General features: G+C 41.2%; 1 protein-coding gene across 1 annotated transcript in view; it reads left to right on the top strand.

The window, feature by feature from the left end:
* The window catches only part of LOC109918266 (spindlin-1-like), an 89,857-nt gene extending 70,248 nt beyond the window's left edge, over positions 1 to 19,609 (top strand). The window contains exons 4-5 of the mRNA XM_020518170.2: positions 4,479 to 4,712; positions 10,044 to 19,609. Of these exons, the coding sequence (XP_020373759.2) occupies positions 4,479 to 4,712; positions 10,044 to 10,243 (434 nt within the window). The 3' untranslated portion in view covers positions 10,244 to 19,609. The remainder of the gene's footprint in view (positions 1 to 4,478; positions 4,713 to 10,043) is intronic.
* Positions 19,610 to 22,524: the final 2,915 nt, after the last annotated feature.

The following is a 22,524-nucleotide window of genomic DNA, read 5'->3' on the forward strand; positions in this document are numbered from 1 at the left end:
GTTGACAGGTGACCAGATAGAAGTTTGTAAAATAATGAGAAGTATAGATAGAGTCAATGGTAGTTATCTTTCCCCTAAGATGGGGTATTCCAAGACTGGGGGACATGTTATAAGGTGAGAGAAGGAAGATTTTAAAAAAGACGTGTGGCAAATTGTTTACACAAAGGGTGGTTCACATGTGGAATGAACTTCTTGAAGTGAAGGATGTAGATACAATTACACTGCTTAAAGACATTTAGATAGATACATAAATAGGAAAGGTTTGGAGGGATATGGGCCAGGAGCAGGCAGGTGGGACTAGTTTAGTTTGGGATTATGTTTGGCATAGACTGGTTGGACTGAAGGGTCTGTTTCCATGCTCTATGACTCTATAATCTGTGGCAATGGAGTATTCGATAATCACCACTTCATTAAAACAAATTACTTTCCTCTTTGATCATTATTTTTGTCCCCTCCCTTCTGCGTTTCCTATTCCTTCAAGGGCCAGCATCCAGGTTGGAATGAGATACTGCAATCGTCACCAGTCCTCCCATTAACGTGCTCAGAAAGCTGATCTATTCTTGGGAGTTTACATAAGGAACGATAGTCTTGATGGAGGGAGAGCCACATCAAGTGATATGTACCCTTCAGCACAGATTCAGGCCATTTGGCCCAATTTGTCTGTGCTAGTGATAAGGCGTGACCTTTTTTGTTTAACACCCACACAGTTGCGCCTTCCAACAGCAAATCGCTAAGTAACTATCAGAACTGGAACTTGGAATAAGGCCAGTGCAACCACTACTTAGAGTAGCTTACTTGCCACGGCTCAACACCAGAACATGAAATCAATATCACACCAGATGCTGCATTTACCCACATAGCCATTAAGTAAATTCTTGTGTGTGTGCGTAAGTAGATTTATCGACCATTTATGTAATCAAAATCAACTTTACTTTGTGTGTGCCACTGCTGCAGATATTGACACACTTCTGTTGGGGTGAGAAGTAGTCTTCATGATTAAGGCACTATGCAGGAGCTTTTTCCTGAACACAACACAGGACAGATTCCATTGGCTACCCCTCACTTCCAGTGTCGCGCTAGAGGTTGCAAAGCCATCTTTCACAATTCATCCCTTGAGTTTCGAAAGGAAAAATGAGATGTATCATGTTGATATGATCCCAGACTGAAGTCTAGCTTGATAGATCATGTTTCGTTTCTTGGTTTTAACAAGGTAGTCTTTTACTGAGCATAGGCATACCATGCTCCAAATTTGGTTTTAACAAGAAAACAGAAGTTTATTTCATGAGCAATGAAGATAAAATAGAAGAAACGTAAGCTATTTACCACAACGCAATTTAGAGATTTTGAAATGCGTGCTAAAATGTAGTTGCGTTAATCCCAAAAATTCTCCTATACAGATCCCAAGAACACCTCTGTACAGTACTGTCACCAGAGGGGGATAAACCTTCTCTAGCACTTCAGTAGGCTTAATTTAACTGTGACATTAACTCCCAGTGTAGAAAATCTGATTGCCTCTTCCTGGAGATTTCGCACACCTGAAATTAAAATTTCTTGACTTCAAATAACCTCTTCAGCATTTTATCCAAACACTTCTGGTCTGGGGTTATGTATAAACTCCTTACTGTAATCTACTTTATATCTATTGCCTTTCTCAGGAGTACTGCTTTATACATCTGCCCTAAACAGAAACTTTAAAAAAATCCTTTTATCTTTTAAAGTCATGGGTTTCCCCCCTGAGCTCACAATAAGTCCAGAGGTTTCAACCAGAAATATTGATGCACAATGTTTACGTTGCTCTGTCATAAACTCTCCTTACATACCTGTTTACGAAAAAACACTGGCTCTGATAGTTACATTACTATCAGGTTGTTTCAACAAAAAGTCACTATGGTTACAGAAATACTTGCAAGTTAATCATTAAACCCCTCACACGGTGGGGGGGAAATCCATATGTCACTAATTCAAAATTCAAAACTCCAATCTTAAATGATCTTAAACATAAGTTACACGCACTACATCACACATTATCTGGTTTTCTTTGATAAATCAAAAAATAACATGGGGCAGGCCCTTTGGCTTAGAATATAAGCCAAATCTGGAGAAAACCCAACAGACTTTAATGTAGTACATGCAAAACTTCCCCGCACTTATTGTCCTTATTTGTAAAAATAAAAAGTTTCAATTTTTTTCCTTTGGTACCAGGTCCTGCAATGTAAAGTTTATATCTGAAATTGATTATTCCTTGTTTACTTTTGATTTACTGAAACAGAAATCCACTAAACTACGTAAATGCAAGCGATGGTTACATCATTTTCTGCTTTGGAATATAAGACAACTGAATTTTTTTTCTGCAATTGTACTGATTTTGTATTTGTAGTTCAACAGCATAGAAACACAGAAAATAGGAGTAGGTGTAAGCATTTGGTCCATACAGCCCACTCCACCATTCAGTATGATCATTGTTGATCCTCTTATCATAGAATCCCTACAGTGTGGAAACAGGCCATTCGGCCTAACAAGCCCACACCGCCCCTCCAAAGAGCATCCCACCCTGACCCATTCCCCTTGTCTAGCCCACCTAACCTAAATACCCCTGGGCACTATTGGCAATTTAGCATGGCCAATCCACCTAGCCTGCACATCTTTGGACTGAGAGGAAACCGGAGCCCCCGGAGGAAACCCACCCAGACACTGGGAGAATGTGCAAACTCCACACTGACAGTGACCTGAGGCTGGAATCAAACTCAGGTCCCTGGTGCTGTGAGGCAGCAGTGCTAACCACTGAGCCACCATGCCGCTCTCCATTCCATACTCCCATTCTCTCCCCAAAACCCTTGACACTGCTTAGCATCTAGAGACTTACCAGGATGTTGCTGGGTATGGAAGGTTTGAGTTATAAAGTAAGGCTGGGACTGTTTTCACTGGAGCATAGGAGATTGAGAGATGACCTTAGAGGTTTATAAAATAATGAGGGTATCGATAGGGTTAATGGTAGTTCTCTTTTCCCTAGGACGAGGGGATTTCAAGAGTAGGGGGCTTTTAAGGTGAGGGGGAGAGATTTTTAAAAACAATGGGGGCACATTTTTTTAATACAGATGGTTCACATGTGGAATGAGCTTCCTGAGGAAATGGTGTATGTGGACACAATTACAACAATTGAGACATTTGGGTAAATACCTGAATAGGAAGGGTTTGGAGGGATACAGGCCAGGAGCAGGCAGGTGGGACTAGTTTAGTTTCGGATTATGGTCAGTATAGAATTGTTGGATTGAAGTCCATTTCCTGCTTAATACCACGCCCTATCTCTCTGCAGCTGTTTATAGGGCTATAGACAATAAACATAAACCTAGAAACTAGGAGTAGTACTAGGCCATTCAGCCCTTTTCTGAGCCTGTTCTGTCATTCAACATGATCATGGCTGATTATCTAACACTGTATCCTGTTCCTGCTGACTCCCTATGCCCTTTGATCCCATTAGCTTCAATCAGTTTCTGTGGCAGTGAATTCCACAGGCTCAACACATTCTAGGGGAAGCAATTTCTCATTGTCTCAGGCCTAAATGACCTACCCTCTATCCTTAGACTGTGACTCCTGATTCTCGACTCCCCAGTCATTGGGAATATCCTTCCTGCATTTACCTCATCTAGTCCTGTCAGAATTTTATAGGTTTCTGAGATTCCACACCCCACCTACCTTACCCAACAAAATATGGAGTCAACAGGGAGCAGCAAATTGGTCTCTCAGAAACTGTATATGAACGTCAGGTAGAGACATGAATATGAAGGCTCACACACAAGATAGTCTGTTGACACTTGGCTCATTTACATGCATGTGGCCTCTCGTGGCTTGTCAGCACCCAGGCATCTTGAGAAAACAAGCAATCTCAAAAAAAATGTAAATTCCTGAGCAAATTCCATATTATTGCACTCGGTTACACAGCAATTGCAAGCTGTTTCCAAAGATTGACAACTAAGATTTAAGATGGTTGACCACAGAAATAAAAGATGGTCACCAGAGGGCTACACTCTCTCATTGGAGAGAGAAGGCTGGTGGTGGTTTAACCTGAGGGTCAGCACCCCTGAAGCGAGGGGAGAGGTTGAGAAGGAGCATTCTTCTTGGTAACTTCAGCTGGTGCAGGAATTGAATCCACATTGTTGGCATCCCTTTGCACTGCAAACCAACCAGCAGCTATCCAGCTAACTGACCCCCGTAAAGCAGATGTCACATGAGAATTTTTTTCAATGCAACCAGTAGTTAGTATTTGATATACTGGTGGTTACAATCCAATACCAGTCTCAGAAAAGTAATTGGCTAAACAGTTGATGGAAGAAATAGGTTGCAAGGCTGTGGGGAAAGAGCTGGATTGGGGACTGAAACACCCATCGGGCAAGCCAGCATAAACTCATTGGTTGAAAGGTCACGTACTGTGCCACACTTTTCCGTAACAGGATTGATTTGTGATTCCTGCTTTCCAACAGGTCGAACAAAAATAGTGGATGCTGACCTGGCAGAGCTCATAGTGGGGAAAGCAGTTGAGCACATGTTCGAGAAGGATGATGGATCGAAGAACGAATGGCGAGGGATGGTGTTGGCTCGTGCACCTGTCATGACTACGTGGTATTATATCACATATGAAAAGGACCCTGTACTGTATATGTACCAGCTACTGGAGGACTACAAAGAGGGAGATCTCCGTATCCTGCCAGATTCAGGTACGTAATGCTGTGGAATTTTACACTCATGGCTAGGCCATGTTTAGCCACTGCATCAGTTTAGATTCCAATGCAAAAAGTGCTGGTAATCACCCCACAGGTTAGACAGTGGAGAGAGAAACCATTTGCGTTTCAGGTTGATAACCTTTTTACTTTCAACTGCTCCCTGTCTTGGGGCCACCTCAGACTTGTAGCAGTTCCACAGAGTCTCACAGCCAACAGTCTGGTTAAACATCAGCTGGAATGGTCAGATTTGCCCCCTCGGTGAACAGACTCAACGTGATTGATTTGAGAGGAAGAGATTACATGTTTTTTTTTGAGGAAAACAGCGGATGAAAGAATACGTGCTATGGCACACCTTTCAAACATTGTAGTGACTAAAGGATTTCTCCCTCATCCAGCACCACCAAAAAAATTGCCCCTTCGTATGGAATAGTTTTCAGTGCTAGGTTTTAGCCATCATTAGGCATGTGTCACCATTTGGTTGGAGGAGGGGTGGTGGAAGAGAAAGACCTTAATGATTCTAATATTCAATAGCCAAGAATACTGCAGGAAAGAATTCATTTGAGTTGAAGCATTTGACAATTGAGAAATTTACTCAAAGTAAATGGAACAAATGGAAGTCTCAGATTTGAGAGACCAAAGCCTCTTTCTTAGACTGAAGAACCATTTGCAGAACTAATGTATCTTTGGAAGTATCTTGCCATCTAACTCTTCCTGTTTTGGTAAGTCACAAATTTGTTTTCCTCTCTGAGAAAATTATCTCCAGTCTTCAATTAAATGCATACAGACAGCCTCCTATCAAGTCTTCAAGTCTAAAGTTATAACGTCCTCTGCTGTGCTTGCTGTAAAATTTATTGGCGAATTTTTAAAAAACTATTATTGTGCCAAAAACGCTGGGCATGTATTCATAATGAAAAAGCTAGTGTCCTTTGTCTTCTGCACATGATTATGGCCACAGCAAAAGTGACATATCAGAGAAGGCAAATAGCAATATAACTGATGGCAAAAGCTGTGGGCACAGTGCATCCACTGAAGAGCCAAACTAGACCCTCTGTATTGCAAGCTATGCTGTTAATGGACATCTTTCTTGTGACTGAGAAATCCACCAAGCCAGCTGCCAAATATGGACATGCCCCCACTCAATGCAGTGATAGATATTTGGTTTATGGGGAGGAAAAAGTGGCGTGTAGCTGTAATATTACTGGATTAGTAATCCAGAGGCAAGGCTAATGCTCAGGGACACAGGCTCAAATCCTACTATGGCAGCTGATGGAAATTTAAATTAAATGAAAGAAGAAAAATCTGAATTTGAAAGCTAGTCTCGGTAATGGTGGCCATGAAACTATTTGTTTGTTGCAAGACCTATCTGGTTCACAAATTTCCTTCTAAGGGAAACCTATTGTCTTAATCTAGTCTGGTCGACGTGTGACTCTAGATATCTCAGCAGTGTGATTGCTGCTTAACTGGCCTCTGCAGTGTCCTAGCTGTTCAGTTCAAGGACAGTTGGAGATGGGCAACAGATCAGTGATGCCCACATCTCATTTAAGGGCAGCAAGGTGGCACAGTGGTTAGCACTGTTGCGCCTCAGTACCAGGGACCCGGGTTCGATTCCACCTTCAGGTGCCTGTCTGTTTGGAGTTTGTACGTTCTCCCCATGTCTGCGTGGGTTTCCTCCGGGTGCTCCGCTTTCCTCCCACGGTCCAAAGATGAGCAGGTGAGGTGGATTGGCCAAGAGAAATTGCCCCATAGCGTTCAGGATGTGTAAGTGGGTTACAGGGAAAAGGTAATGGGTCTGGGTGAGGTGCTCTGAGGGTTGGTGTGGACTTGTTGAGCTGAAGGGCCAGTTTCCACACTGTAGGGATTCTATGAAAAAATATATTTTATAAAAGAAGTGAAATTCTAGGATGTAGGAGAAATCTATTTACACTGGTCACGCTGCACCTGCCACTCTGGTAATTGAGACACGCTGAGTTGCAATGGTCTTTTAGTAACTCCAATCAACCTGTTCAGATATGGCATGACACATCTGCATGGCTGGTGGGACCCAAACCCAAATCTTCCGGCCTAGAGGTAGGACCAATTCCACCAAATTTCTCCGTACACCGTGCTGGTGTTCTCTACATGGTGATCAGCGTGCCAATGTGGATCGTGGAATTGACATCTGGTTCCGGGGAGTCGTTGGTGCACACAGACTCATAGTTATACAGCACAGAAACAGACCCTTCGATCCAACAAAATGTCCATGTCGACCATAATCCCAAACTAAATTAGTCCCACCTGCCTGTGCTTGGCCCATATGCCTCCAAACAATTCTTATTCATGTACTTATCTAAATGTCTCAAATGTTGTAACAATACCTGCATCCACCACTTCCTCTGGAAGTTCATTCCTCAGACGAAGCACTCTGGGTGTGTGTGTGTGGGGGCGGGGTGGGAGGGAATGTTGCCCCCCGCCCCGTGTCTTTTTTAAATTGTTCTCCTCTCACCTTAAAAATATGCCCCCTAGTCTTGAACCCCACCTTAGGGAAAAGACACACTTATCAATGCTCCTCCTGATGCTATGAACCCCTATGAGGTCACCCCTTGACTACCTATACTCCAGTGGAAAAAGTCCCAGCCTATCCAGCCTCTCCTTTATAGTTCAAATCCTCCATTCCTGGCAACATCCTGGTAAATCTGTTCTGAACCCTCTCCAGCTTAATAAAATCCTTCCTATAACAGGATGGCCAGAACTGGACACAGTACTCCAGAAGAGACCTCACCAACATCCTGTACAACAACAACATAATATCTCAACTTCTTTACTCAAATGTCTGAGCAATGAAGGCAAGTGTGCTAAATGCCTTCTTAACCATCCAATCTGTATATGATGCAAACCTCAAAGAATTATGTACCTGAACCCCTAGGTGTCTCTGTTCTACAACACTACCCAAGGCCTTACTTTTAACTGTACAAGTCCTGCCCTTGTTTGTTTTACCAGAATGCAACAATAAATGAGGAATGGATTAAATTAAAAGGGACACATGTACAGTAGAAGTGGGAAATGAATGATGGTTAAAGGGCTCCATGAAACCAAAGGAGATAGTGAGAGAAGGCAAAGATATTTACAAGACACAGGGAACCAACAATTAGCAAAGGCAAATGAGGAAAAGGCAGGTAAATCAGGTAGGAATAGAAGCACGAGAAACTGTCAAAGTGAAACCAGTTTCAGTGGCTCAAGAGTCTACCTGAGAAATGTTTCTTTTAATTCATGAAATGAGGGTGTCGCTGCCTAGGCCAGCATTTATTGCACATCCCTAATTGCCCAGAGGGCAGTTAAGAGTCGACCATATTTGCATGAGGGGGGAAAAAGAATTAGAGGGAACACTGACTATCAATGCACCACAAGAGCCCTCCAATCTGGTTTTCTAGATATTTTCCAACCACCTCATTCAAAGATGTTATTACGCAACTCTAGGGCAGTTGGGTCTTGAACCTGGACCTCCTGCCTCAGAGATGGGACAATACCACTGCACCACTAGAGCCCATCAAAAATGTTCTATTCTGCACCAGTCTGGGTAAGCCTTGTTAGTGGGAGACAGTTATTTTTCTAGCTGGCTTGATCACAACATTGGCAAGAAGCCTGAAGGGCCTGTACTTATTGCTCCCTCTGCTGCCATAGACGGGTCCTGCAGAGCTGGTGGGAGCAGTTATCCTAGCTTGTGGCTTGTCACCACATTGAGTTAGACCCGGAGGAGAATGTTTCATGTTAGTGGGTCCTCCCTTGTTTTTTATTTAATGCCTGCAGCTGGGAATCATTTTACAGTGGAATGCATGATAACGTTGGTCATTGGATGCTTCAGAAATCAATCCTATGTCTCTGAACTACAGAGATCGGAAACACTTCAAGCTGTGCTTGTATCAGTTGTCAGTGCAACCATTGAGGGAAAGCAAAAGCATTTGTTGATTCTACTGAGGTGCTGTCTAGTTTGTAGGGGAGAAACTCTTTCAGAATCCCTTGAAGGACTGGTTGGCTCAGTTGGCTGGAGAGTGACACCAACAGTGTGGGTTCAATTCCCACACTGGCTGAGGCTTCCGCTCTCGTTCTCAACCCCTCCCCTCACTTGAGGTGTGGTGACCCTCCAGTTAAACCACCAGCAGTCACCTCTCACCGAATGAGAGAGCAACTTTACCGTTTAGATCATAGAGCCTGCACCTCTGTTTACACATGTATATTCAACACTTGTGCAGCACACCATTTTGAGGGAGGCAATTAATTCGCAAGAAATTTTTCAAAAGTATAACCAATTTCTTTTTCACATGCAGTTACCTACTTGAGAGTATGATTCCCACATCCAATTCTCAGCTGTTTCCTTGGAGTTTATTATGGGACCTCCTTAAACCGCTAGAGAGGAAAAGAAGTTTTAATCTATTAAAGCAGGATTTGCAAGAGAGCAGACTCTGAAGGTTGTAGGACTGAAAGAGGTTACAGAAATGCTGAAGGATGAAACCACAGCTATTAATGATTCTGTATTTGAAGCTTTAAGGACTCGGGGTTGATGTGGCTCAGAGAGCATAAGTACTGGGTGAACAGGATTTGGTGTTGGTTGATATGCAAGTAGCAGCTTCATCAATTCTTTTCCCTCCATTGTAACGTCAGGAGTGGGGATGTTCACTGATGATTGCACAGTGTACCATTGCATCTCCTGAGATATTGAAGCTGTCTGTGTCGGGATACAGCAAGACCTGGACAACATTTGAGGTTTGGGCTGATGAGTAGCAATTAATATGGAAATGGCCCTCTATTGACCAGAAACAACCAGATCAGCCATGTATATATGTGGCTAAAGAACAGGCCTGAGGCTGGGAACTCTGTGACAAGTAACTAGTCTCCTGATTCCCCAAAGTCAGCTACAACTATAAGTCCGGCATCTGACAATTTACTCGCTATTTGGCTAGATGTGTGCAGCTGCACAAGCTCAACATCAACTACGTCACAGCAACCCACTTGTTTGACACCCCATCCACCACCTTCTGCATTCCCTTCCTCCATCACTGATACATAGTGACGGTGGGGTATCCCATTTACAGCATGTGTTTCCACAATTCACAATACTTTTAAAATAGACTTAACATCAAAAATTGGATGTGTACTTGGCAGACTGTGTCTCAAAGAGAAAATGGGGCTTTTGTTATGCTTTATTTAATTTGGGAAAGCTCTAACTAAAGATGCTAATGAATCAATAATTAACCATGTTTATAATAATTGCCATTTGCATTAGGCACCTCTATAAAATATATAACTAACTTGCATTGGTTGAGACTTTAATCGTACCTTTTCTTGTGACAGAGAACAAGCAAGTTTTGCCAACTGAGCCTGGTGAAGTGATTGAAAGTCTTGTGGGGAAACAGGTGGAGTACGTCACAGAGGACAGCACAAAGAGAACGGGATTGGTGATCCACCAAGTACAGGCTAAACCATCCGTCTATTTCATCAAGTTCGATGACGATTTTCACATTTATGTGTATGACTTGGTCAAAACTTCCTAGCTGCATGCAACGCTTGCCATTGCCTTCACTAAGAGATTTTTACTGTGAACAGATCACTGAAGAGACTTGTGTTCTTTATGTTAGCCCTCCATGTGTTTATTTTCAAGGACTTACGAAAGGTGAAATTTTAACCCATCTCCCTTTTTTGATATTCCTGGCAGTTGGAAAAGCATTGTGTTATCGTGCCTCCTGTAGTGATCATTGTGTGTATGTGATTGTGTGTGCTCGCGCACGCGCGTGTGTGTGTGTGGGGTCATCCCTTGGAATGAGGTTGATGCTTGCTCGTGGCAAGAACTTGCACATGGAGTCTTTTAACATGGGGAGGCTATTGCACTGCATCTGCCGCCCAGTGCTGACTGACGGAAACTTGTCAGTCTTAATCGTCTGCCCCAGGCATTTTGGAAGGATTGACAGAGCGATAATCAACCTGTTTTAGCTGTGATGGGAACGCTCCTTCCGTGGCCATCAAGTCCTGGAGTGGGACTTGAACCCGGAACTTCTGGTGCAGAGTTAAGGACGCTACCCACTACACCACAAGACCACCTACAGATCAATACAACTTGCATAATTATGACAGAACAAAGAACTGCGGGTGCCGGAAATCTGAAACAAAAACAGAAATTGTTTGGAGAAACTCAGCAGGGCTGGCAGCATCTGTGGAGAGAGAAACAGTTAACGTTTGGGTCCAGTGACCCTTCTTCAGAACTCCGAATTTTTCTGTTTTTGTTGTATGATTGTAACACTGACTGAGACAAAGGCAAGTCTTTCACTGTAGAGTTCTCTGGTCCCATCACACTCATACATCTTTGTGTGAATTGTTCTCCACTGAGATCTTCTTGGACAAGAAGCCTCTTGACTCAAAAGTGAGTAAATGTGACTCCTGCTGCTTTGGGCTTGCAGAAAGCACATTCTCAGTAGCTGAGTGCGAGGAGACTTCCTACTGAAAGTGATGCATGTTATTAATATGGTGGTGATGGAGGTGGGAGATGGATGGTGGTGTCTGAAAAAACTTGACTAAATTAGGCGGCAGAATCCTGCTTCAAATGTGCTTTGAAAAGGTGCTAAATTATTTAATGGATTTGTGTTTGGTTTTAATGTGAGCTTACCTAAGATTTGATGCTGTTCGTTTACTGAATTATGGAAAATAAGCCGATTTTAAAGAAAATTTAAAGTAAAACGTTTGGGAAAGGAATTCTGAAGATATTTTTTGGTAACTATTTTGTGACAGCGTTTTCTGATTTGCCTTGAACTTTGGCACAATCCACACTGCCAGTTGAGAGAACGTGCAAGACATCCATCTGTTGTGAAGCACTTTTTCTGTGAGTAGCATGGACCACACATAGAGAAGGCCGTGTCTGTGTGTGTGTGTGTTTGTGTGTGTACATGTGTATCGTGCCTACCATATTCAGGCTAACAGAAAGAATATCGTCTCTTTGTTGTGCAACTTCTGCAAAACTCATCAGATATCAAATCTTGTTTTTATTTTGTGTCTTCGGCTTTGTTTTACAAAAGTAAAGGCAAATAACGAAGTAGAATTTTGGACTTGATGGCCTTATTCCTTTTAAATCAAAGCAAAACTGGTCCATATTTTTCAGACTCAGCTGTGCGCTTCATTGTGGAAGTGAAGTCTCCAATGTTCTTATCTTTTCTGTCCCATGTGTAATTTTATTTGGAGAAGGAGGAAGGTCCAGCTTGAGATTTCACATGAAAAGTTTGGGAGTGGTCTCAAGCCCTGTCCATCAGAGCCTACGGTGGTTTTAAAAACGTAATTGGAGCACTGTCATCGACCTAGACATGACCCCCACATCCTGACTGAATTGCTTGTCTCCCAGTCCTCTTCCCCATAACTCTGCAGTGATGTCTTTTGGATTTCAGTCATGTTAAATGGCAGACTCTTTGAAATTTTCCTTTGAACCACGAAAAGAAAACAGACTTTCTTTCCCCTTTGTGTTGTCTGAGTTTAAAATGCTGATGTATACAAAGTCTGTCAATTGCAGCAAGCAAAGAGTTTGAGGTGATGAGTTTAAGAACATTTGAGTAAGGAGGATTAGTAAAGATACAAGCTCATCCTTTATATTTTGATGCTACCAATATATTGTTCAATCCTGGTAATAACATTGTTTTTGCGTGGGAATTATGGAAAATAATTCATTTTCATGAGAACTGTTCCCCACTTCTCCATTGATTTTTGATCACCTCATTTTCAAAGCACTTCACAGTAGTTCATACTGCCACCTAGGATTGTCACCCACAATACCCAGTGCTAGAAGTACATGGAAACAGGAAACCTTTTTAGATAAATGCCTGTTGATTTTGCATTTCCCTTTCCCAGTGCAGTTTAGAAAATTGACTGGTTAGCTTTGTTGTATAGAATGCAATTGGCTTGGGTCAAGCGAGTGAGAAGGAAACGCAATAGTATTTCCTCCTCCGTAGACTTGCAGTAAGTGGCCTACCTTTTTTAGTTTATTAGCAAACTAAATTATTTGACAGAAAAGAGCAAAAGTTAGAGCTCAGTGGAGAAAACAAATCTGCAAAATCGTGATGGTGCAAATAAATTCTGGCATGGAGACCATGCTTTCTAGAAGGAAAGATGTCAATTTAGTATGTGCGTTTAGATGAGACTTCCTCTCTAGAAGTTTGTGAGTCATCACTGTCGTGCTGTCAGCTCATTGTTGCCTCCCTGATTCCCATTTTATGTCACCCTTACATTTTATTGCACTGAACACCAGGTTATAGTCCAACAAGTTTATTTGAAAACAAGCTTTTGGAGCCTCCCTCCTCCTTCAGAACTATAACCTGGTATTGTGATTTTTGACCTTGTCCACCTCAGTCCAACACCAGTGCCTCCACATCGTGGCTTTATTGCATTGTTGGTTATTTACAGCACCTGGGGTACAATGTCAAACTGATAGTTAAACAATCCCAGCAGTGAGCCTGTGACTGTATCAGTGATGTCAAACATAGTCCTTCCCTTTCCCTGAAAGTTTGGCGGCTTTGCTCAGCTGTGTGCTGCTCACATAGATGCTAAAATGCTTTCAAGATATTTGTACGTACTTGTAAAATATGCAATGCCTACAAAAGAAATGCTCTTCATTATTGATTTTGTATATGTAAACTGAGGTTTATTTTGCTTTTTATTGTTGGAGGTGGGCAGGCGCATTACTTTATGGTGCTGTGTTCACGGAGCAAGTGGTTGCTTTCTGTATGAGTAACTTAGAAACCCACCGCAGTATTTTTTAAACAATCTCCACTAATTTGACACTATTCAGACTGTTGCTGACAACTTGAGGAAGACAGTGATACTGTTTGATTTACCTACATTCTGGTTAAATATGCAGCAGACGGAATAGCAGATACAATCCAACCCATATCAACTTGCATGTCACCATTACAGTAATCGTTACACCCATCGTGTTTTGGCCACCAGATTATTTGGCTTCTTGAACAAAGCTTAATTAGTTAAATTTTCTTTAATATCTAGCAACAAGATTGTACTGAAATATTAAGGAAGCCTGCAGACTTCAATAACATCTTTTTCTACCAAGTTGTTTCATTTATGTACTTTGCAGCATACTGTCTTAAAACATACTTATTGTTAGTGGCTATCTATGGGATAAGTTGTTTGGAAGAGTATGGCCTAACATCCTTTTGAATTTTTCATACAATTAAAAATTAATTTAGAATTAGTCAAAAAAAGAACAGAAATTGCTGAAACTACTCTGTAGATCTGGCACCATCTGTGGAGCGAGAAACAGTTTTTGACTGAAGTCAGTGCCCCCTTCTCATGTGTTTTCCTGTGCGAGGGTCTTGAGTTTGAAATTAAAAAGGTTTTCATACAACACAGCAAATAAACAGGAGTGGACCACTTGGCCCTTTCTTCACTGTACAGTAAGATCATGCCTCAGCTCCGCATTTCCGTCTATAAGCAATTAAACCTCTTTGACTCCTTTTTTCATTTTGGAAAGCTGGCAGAGTAGCATTAAAGCCACCATATTTGCCCACATGGTTTGGTCAAATGTCAACAAGAGAGTTCAAGGAAACACAGCTTCCGAAACTCAGGCTTTCCCAATGGCACATGTAATCTTGAATTATAAAATTGATTAAAATATGTACGTTTCATCATAATTCATCCATTCAAACCGAAAGGAGTTATGGGCAGAGAATCTCATCACTGTCAAGAATTGGGTATCATTGACAAGGCCAGCATTTATAGCCCATAATTAGTCCTGTTGAGGTGAAGTGGTGGATGGCCTTCTCAAACCCATTGCAGTCAAATTGATGAAGCTGCTCCCACAGTACTCTTAGGTTAGGGACTTCCAGAATTTTGACCTAGCGACTGTCATTTTGGGTAGTGTTGCATAGGACTGATGAGCATTTATCAGCCGTTCATCCTTTGGAGCCTGTTCTGCCGTTCAAGAAAATTTACCTCTGACTTGGTTGTGCTGTCAGTTCCACTTTCCTGTTCACTGCCCTCTCCCTTTATTCCCTGACTCCCTTGTCCATCAAAAATCTGTCTAATACAGCCCTGCATAAAAGATTCAATGATCAGCCTCCACAGTTTCCCAGGGAACAGAATTCAACAGACAGTATTAATTCTCAGAGAAAAGAAAGTCTTGTATCTCTGACTTAGATTGTGATCCTACTTATTCTTAAACTGTGTACTCTTGTTCTAGTCTCTCCCTCAAGTAGAAGCATCCTTTCAGAATCTCCTTTGGGCCTAAAGTGTTTCAGTGAGATCACCTCTCAATTCTTCTAAACTATGGGTAAATGCCTACTCTGGTCAAACTTTCTTCATAAGATGAGCCCTTTATTCCCAGGAAAGAACTGAATCAACCTTTTCTGAACTGTTTTTAACACAATTATATTATTTTAAGTGAGAGACCAAAATTATGTACTTCAGATGTGTTCTCAAATCTTGTGCAGCTGCAGTAACATTTTTCCTTTTTAGATTCCATCCCCTTCCAACAAACACCAAAACTCTATTTGCCTTCCTAGTCACTTGATGTACCTTCATACAAACATTTTGTGATTCATATGCCAGGACATCTAGATCTTTGTGTACCTCCAGGTACTGCAAATCTCGTCAATTAAATAAAATGCTGCTTTTCTGTTCCTCCTGCCAAAGTGAACGCATTCACAAGTTCCCACGTTATACTCAGTCTGCCAAATATTTATTCACTCACTTAATTTGTCTGTATCCCTTTGCAAGCTCTCTGTCCTCTTGGCAACTTTCTCAGCTACATCAGTATCATCAGTAAAGTTTTTAACCTTCTTACACTTCACACCCACCTCAAAAGTTATCAGCATAGATTGCAAGTAGTCAAGGTGCCAGACATTCTACACAAAAGAAACTACCTTATCTCTATGCGTTCTGTTTTGTTAGCTATCCAATCCTTTATCTATACTAACTGCTGACACCATGAGCTCTTACTTTGCACCTCAGCCTTTGATATGGCACATTATCAAGTACCTTTTTAAGAAAGCCAAGTATGCCACATGCACAGGTTAACTTTTACCCACGTTGTCTGTTATTTCCTCAAAACACTCTTAATAAATTAGTTGAACATGGTACTCTTTTCTCAAAACCATGTTAGGTCTGCCTGATCACATGACAATTTTCCAAGTATCCTGCAGTAGCTCCCTTAATAATGGAAGAATGGATTCACTGCGATCTGCAAGTTCTTGCATTGCGTCTCATTGACCATGCTCACCACAGCTAAGGAACACCAGTTGTGGGTATAGACTAGTGGATGAAGTGCCTGTCCTGCTTTGTCCACAGTGATGTTGAACATTTGAGTGTTATTAATAGTTACAACTGTCTAGGTAAACTGACAGCATTCAACCGTGTTATTGACTTACATTCTGCTGGGTGGTGAGAGGAGCTTTGGGGAATTAGGAAGTCACTTTTGCTGTAAAATATTTAGCTCCTGACCTGCTGCAGTAGATGCTGACTTTTTTTTTTGTTACTGGCCTAGTTGAATTTCCAGTCAATGATGATATCCAGTATGCTGATAGTGGGGAGATCTACAATAGTATTTGTGGTTATGTTTTCTCTTGTCTGAGATGGTCAGCATCTCGTGCATTTGCAGCTCAAACATGAGTTGGTCCTTCTCCCACACTGTGATGACCCCCATTGAACTATATCCCATTTACACTAGTAGGTTAATACCTCTGAGGGGAAAAAAAGTCACTCAGATGTATAAATCACGCTAGAAATTTGCAAGTGGCTTTTTAAAAAAAGGAAATTGTATAGGCTAGACTTTACAGTTATTAAAAATCTTTTATTGCCATGTTAACTCAGTTGTCTGCCATTATTGCTGGTCTTTCATGCTCCTACTGCTTGTTTTCTGCATGTAACCTTCTAAAATGTCATTAGACTCATAAAGTTGTCTTTATTTCTGTTGTTTGCACTGTGTCACTAGAACACCATTTTCCAAAGGATTATAAATCTGGCACCTTCTCCCTGCTTTGCTTATCCAGCCTCCCCTCCAAAACTACATCTAAACTAATTACCTCAATTAATCCATGTGATAATGAGTTGCACACTGCCAACACATTCCAGGTAAAGATTTTTCTAAATTCCCAATTTGATTTTAGGCAGTTATACTGGTGGCCTCTACCTTTGCCCTTCTCCACAAGTGAAGACAGTCCATTTGGAGTTGACTTCAGTTTTCCTCTCTGAGGGAAAGAGGTAAATACAAAAAGGGCAGAAAAATCTGTTGCTGGCCTGGGAGTGTTGGACGTTTTGTAACTGCGTGCATTCAAAATTATGGCAAGTCCACTGAACCAATGGGTGGATTAGATATACAAAGTGACCCGCACAGAACACGGAATAAAAGATGGTATTTCACTTCCTAATGCCTTCGCTGTCGTGAGTAATCATCAAGAAAAGAGATTTGTAATGATTTATCGAGAAGGGTGGCACACCGGCCATGGTTTGAGCACATTAGTTCGTGATATTCTGCTGGGGCAAGTCCTAAGTTGAATTTGGTGCTTATTCATAATGGGGAAGGAGGATGAGAGTTCACATGAAGTCTAGGCCTGTTGCTGACAACACCCATATAAGGCACTGTCTTATACCAGAAATCTTAGAAAAATACTCATTAGGAAGATTAAGAAGTCTACCTGTTGCTATCTTTAGGAAATAGTGTAAATATTTTTAGTTTTAGGTGCAAGAGGGTTTCTTTGACTTTAGAAAATATATACTGAAAAGATTCCAACCAAAATTGACCATTGATGTGATCACAAGGCATTACAGTTTTGGTAGTACTGAAGCCATTGATTTTTAAACTCCACTTCAGGATCAGTTTAGCTCCACTTTGAAGATGTTTCTGTTACTAGATTTGGATTGACAATTTTATGTGAAAACAGTTGTGGCCTTCTGGAATTTGTTTAAAACTGTAGAGCACTCACTGCTTTCGAGAGACACATTTCCCCCTTGTCTCCCCACCTCTTACTGCAGCAACAGGAAGCCCTGTGTGTTTGACTATTTTCTTTCCACTTACCGGGTTTTGAGATTTAGAAAAACTTGAAACCTCATTTAGCTCTTGCTTATGGCTTAAAATGACAGCGTGCTTTATGGTCACAGTGAGCATTAAGCATGGTCTATGCAGTCAGTTTGTTGCATCAACAGTACAGTTATGTCATTGTTTAAAAATCGCTGAACTGACACCTGTCCCATGTTAATGGGAAAAGGGAATACAGGCCTGGAATGAACCGAACCCTGGCTGTGTTCCCAATTAAAGGGTTAGATCATAAAACTGAAAGGCAAGTGTCTGGGAACAAGCGTAAATGTTGCAATGGTTAATAGTTAGCTGATTGCTAAAGACATTGTAAATGTTATCAATTTATTACTCCTGAATATCATTTGAGTTGTATATGTTCTCATTGTTTGTTTGGGAATGTTCCCTATTCCTAAGTGTTGTAGAAGACTTGAAACCTCCCAAAGTGGTTTAGTTCACTCTAGCTTCTGGAAAAGTTGCATGAACACAGCATTACTCCACCAATAACTGTTGAAATTCCATTTTTTTTAAAAATTATTTTGCTTTAGATATGGAGAATCACAGCATTTTAATTTGAGCCAATGATTTGATATTTACTATGAGGCTTTCACGGAAAATGGGTGGAATCGCAGGACATTATTTCCAAAACACCAGCAACAGTTCCTGAACCTTGCTTGAAACAGGGACTTGTTGCTGAAGCTTTTTATCTTGCATTCAGCAGGGCAAAGGCAAAAATACCAAAGTTTAAATGCTCTCAACAATCTATATTAAAAATACAAATAATGAATTGAGATCATTTGAAGTATGGCATTTTGCTTTTTATTCTAATGATTGCGAGTTGAGAATTTTCAGCAGCACGTCTCTTAACAATATTCAAGGCCTGCACACTACTGAGTTTTAGCTCTTGAATCCAAATTAATAAAAATGTAATCATGATTTATTCATGAGCCAGAAGGTAGTGGCACAAGATATGATTGTGGAGCTGTTACAACATTTAGTCACAATTTGGATCAACATTTAACATCGGACATCCCTTTCCATATGGTTACACTACTATTTCATTGAGTAGACAGGTCTTGGTGTTACTGTAACAAAAGCTGCAGCCGTGAATTGACTTGGTGTTTTCTTCTCTTCCGTCTTGCTGAGCAACACCACAGGAAAGATCCCACTGTGTCAAGAAGCAAAAGATTTCAATCTCTGGTCAGGTGCTAACTGGGCTTGTGTAGCACAGCCTCAGGACTCTCTTAAGCATTTGAGGGGCCAAGGCAGAAAAACAGGCAGGATTTCCCACAGCTGCTCACTGCCCAGTTGAAAACAGTGCATGCCAACAGATGATGGCTGGACTGAGTTGGATCTTGAGCAAATTGTCCAATGCTCTCTGGGTTCATGATTTGAAATTTAAGGAAGTCAATGGGATTGCACCCTGGTGAGAATCAGTGTTTATTTTTGTTGCGGGATTGGGGTGAGTTTTTTTTAACTGAGGATGTGGCATTCGTAAAGGACTGAATGGATCACACATTTGGGAGGATGGGGGAATTTCAAGTCTTCAACTACATTGGAACAGGAGAATATTTCACTTCTTGTCTGTCCATAAGTGTTGCCTCTATGGCAGGGCACCTAATCTGTAAATAATTGCTATGTTTAACATTTTGAATATTCAGTGTTGGAACGGATTTGTTTCTCAGCAGGACGAATCTCAACAGCTTTCAGAGCAATTTCACCATCGAAACCTGCACTAACAGCTGCTTTGAAATGGCAGCATTTTAAAACGAAGGGAAAAAATGCATTTAAAAGATTTTTTCCAGTTGTGATATGCTGCTTTCATTTTCATGGAGAAACACAAAAATAAAATCCATATTGCTGAGGTTGTGGAGTGAAATCAATTCCTTCTTCTAAAATTTATTACTGTCCATTTCTTTCCCTAGGTTCTTGACCTGTGCCACTTTTGTTGACTCCTGCAAGCCCATTGCCTTGAGGTCTGCTGGGAAAATGCAGTGTTCATTTGGCATGTCGTCATGACTTTGTGCAGTGGATTTAAAACTAAATGTGTCCAAACATTTTGAATGCAATTCCCAGTCTGGAATTTGAGCACTGATCATTCCAGTATACTATGCAGGGAGTGCTGCCTCTTCAGAGGTGCTGTTTTTCAGTGGAAGCCTTAGATGGAAACTCCATCTTCCCCCTCAGTTGGACATAAATATCCCCTGGCTCTATTCAAGTAAGAGCAGGGGAGTTCTCCCCAGTGTCCAGGCTAACATCCCTTCAATCCTTATCTTTTTTTTAAAAAAAACTGATTTTGGTTAGTATTACATTGCTGTTTGTGAGAGCTTGCTGTATTTCCTGCATTACAATAGTGACTACTCTTCAAAGGAACTTCGTTGTGGCTTTGAGATTAGTGATCCCTGGTGATTTTAAATCTTTTTTTTTCGTCCAAATACTGTGGTTAGCTTCCATAATGCAGTAATGATAGGGCTGATTTGAATAGGAAGGTGCTAATTTTGACCCTCGGTTAACAACAAAATGTGTTGTGACAGTTTTCAGGATGAAAGGAATTTTCACTCCTGCTCATTATCCAATCATTGGTGACCAGGAATTTAGGTGTGTCTGTGTGTTGAGTGAAGAGATTATGTAATTCAGCTGGAATATCCACTCTGCTGAGAAAGTCATCCCAACCCTCAACCTCCCTTTGCTCATTAGATCATGGTTGAACCAATCAGAACTCCAATTACCTGCCTTAGTTTCCTTTATATATACAGTAATCTTGCACTCATCAGAACAATTTGCAAGAATGGTAATTCAAGTGGGAAACCAATATTAATAATGCATGAGAGGGGAACAGCGATTGATTTAGCAAGGAGACCCTGACTGGCATTAATACCATCTCGAACAAAAAGTCTACCAATCAATCTGCTACTATGCAATAATAGCAAAATATTAATCCAAATTAAAATCAGAAACTGTACAAGCACATGATAACTGGGTCTGTGTTTTTGATTTGGGTTATTCCCATATTTAAAAAAGGATGTTTCAGTGGGTCAGGTAATAGAGGAAAGCAACAAATATTCTGAATGCAAGGAAGTATAACTGTCTTTCGTGACCTTATGCTATCTCAAAGCACTTGGTACTCTGACTGTACCTAAAATGTGTCTTGGATTTGAATGTGAAGAAAAACATTCCACTCACGATATGTCAAGAATGGAAGTTGTTCGTCTGGCTGCTCAAGGTGCTGTTATGTTGAGGATGGGGTAGACAATCGGAGCAATAGGCATTTCACCTGTTGAAATTATTGGAATCCTTTCACTGACCTATGCCAATGTTCCTGTCTAGAGCCAAGGACCACTGCATCAGAATAAGGGGCAGGCTTTTTGAAAAGGTAGAAAACCGGAGCGAGAGTAGACCATTCTGTCCTTTTTGAGTCTGTTATGCCATTCAATATGATGATATCTGATCATTCAACTCTGTCCCCTGTTCCTACTTTCACCCCATACCTTTTGATCTCTTCAGCCCTAAAAACTATCTCTAACTCCTTGTAAAAACATTCAGTGTTTTCGCCTTAACTACTTTGTGGCAGAGAATTCTGTAGGCTCACTGCTCTCTGAGCGAAGACATTTCTCCTAAGTGGCCTACGGCCATAACCTTATACTGTGATCTCTGTCACCAGGAGCATCCTTCCTTCACTTACCTTATCTGTTGTTAGAATTTTATAGGTTTCTATGGGATTACACCTCCTACCCCTCCCATGTTTCCTGAACGCCAGTGAATAAAGTCCTAACTGATCCAGTTTCTCTTCACACAACTGTCCTGCCATCCCAGGAATCGGTCTGGTAAACCATTATTGCACTCCCTCCATAGACAGAGCATCCTTCCTCAGATAAGGAGGCCAAAACTGCACACAGTACTCCAGGTGCGGTTTCACCAAGGACCTGTACAAGTGCATCAAGCCAACCCAACTCGTATACTTGAATTCTCTCACTATGAAGACAAATAGACCATTTGCTTTCACTGCCTGCTGCACCTCCATGCTTGCTTTCAGGGACTGGTGTACAACAGCACCCAACTCTGGTTACACCTTCCCCTTTCCCAATCTATCACAATTTGGATAATAATCTGCTTTCCTGTTTTTGCTACCAGTTTGGATAACCTTATGTTTCTCCACAGAATTCATCTGCCATGTATTTGCCCACCCACTGAATTTGTGCAAATCACACCAAAGCATCTCTGCATCCTCCTCTCAATTCACCCTCCCATATCACTATCACATCACTCATCTAAATCATTAATACATATTGTGAATCACTGCTGTCCAACCATTGATCTCCCCAGTATCTCACTGCTGTCCAACCATTGATCTCCCCAGTATCTCACTAGCCACTGACTGCCTCTTGTTTATTCTGGCAATTGGTTCCGATTTAAGACTAGAATGAAGACCTTTTTCACTCGGAGGATGGTGAATCTGGAATTCTCTTCTGTGGAGACTCAGTCATGGAATATACGCAAGATTGAGATCTACACAGTTCCACTATTAGCATCAAGTTCTACAGGGAGAGTATTGAAAAATGGGGTTGAAGTAGAAAGACATGATCTCATTGAATAGCAGAGCAGGCATAAAGGGGCTGAATGGCCTCCTGCTGTTTCTATTTTTAGTGTTAGCATGTACTTCCTGGCTGAAACCAGCACTGAAGTGGTTTTTATAGTGGGTGATTCTTTTGTTTTGAAAAGTACAATTACCAGTGATTAAGCACTATTTTAAAGGAATTTCACTTGACAATAATCTGTTTG

The sequence above is a fragment of the Rhincodon typus genome, chromosome 29 (genome assembly GCF_021869965.1).
Source record: "Rhincodon typus isolate 14 chromosome 29, sRhiTyp1.1, whole genome shotgun sequence".
In the NCBI taxonomy this organism is placed as follows: Eukaryota; Metazoa; Chordata; class Chondrichthyes; order Orectolobiformes; family Rhincodontidae; genus Rhincodon; species Rhincodon typus.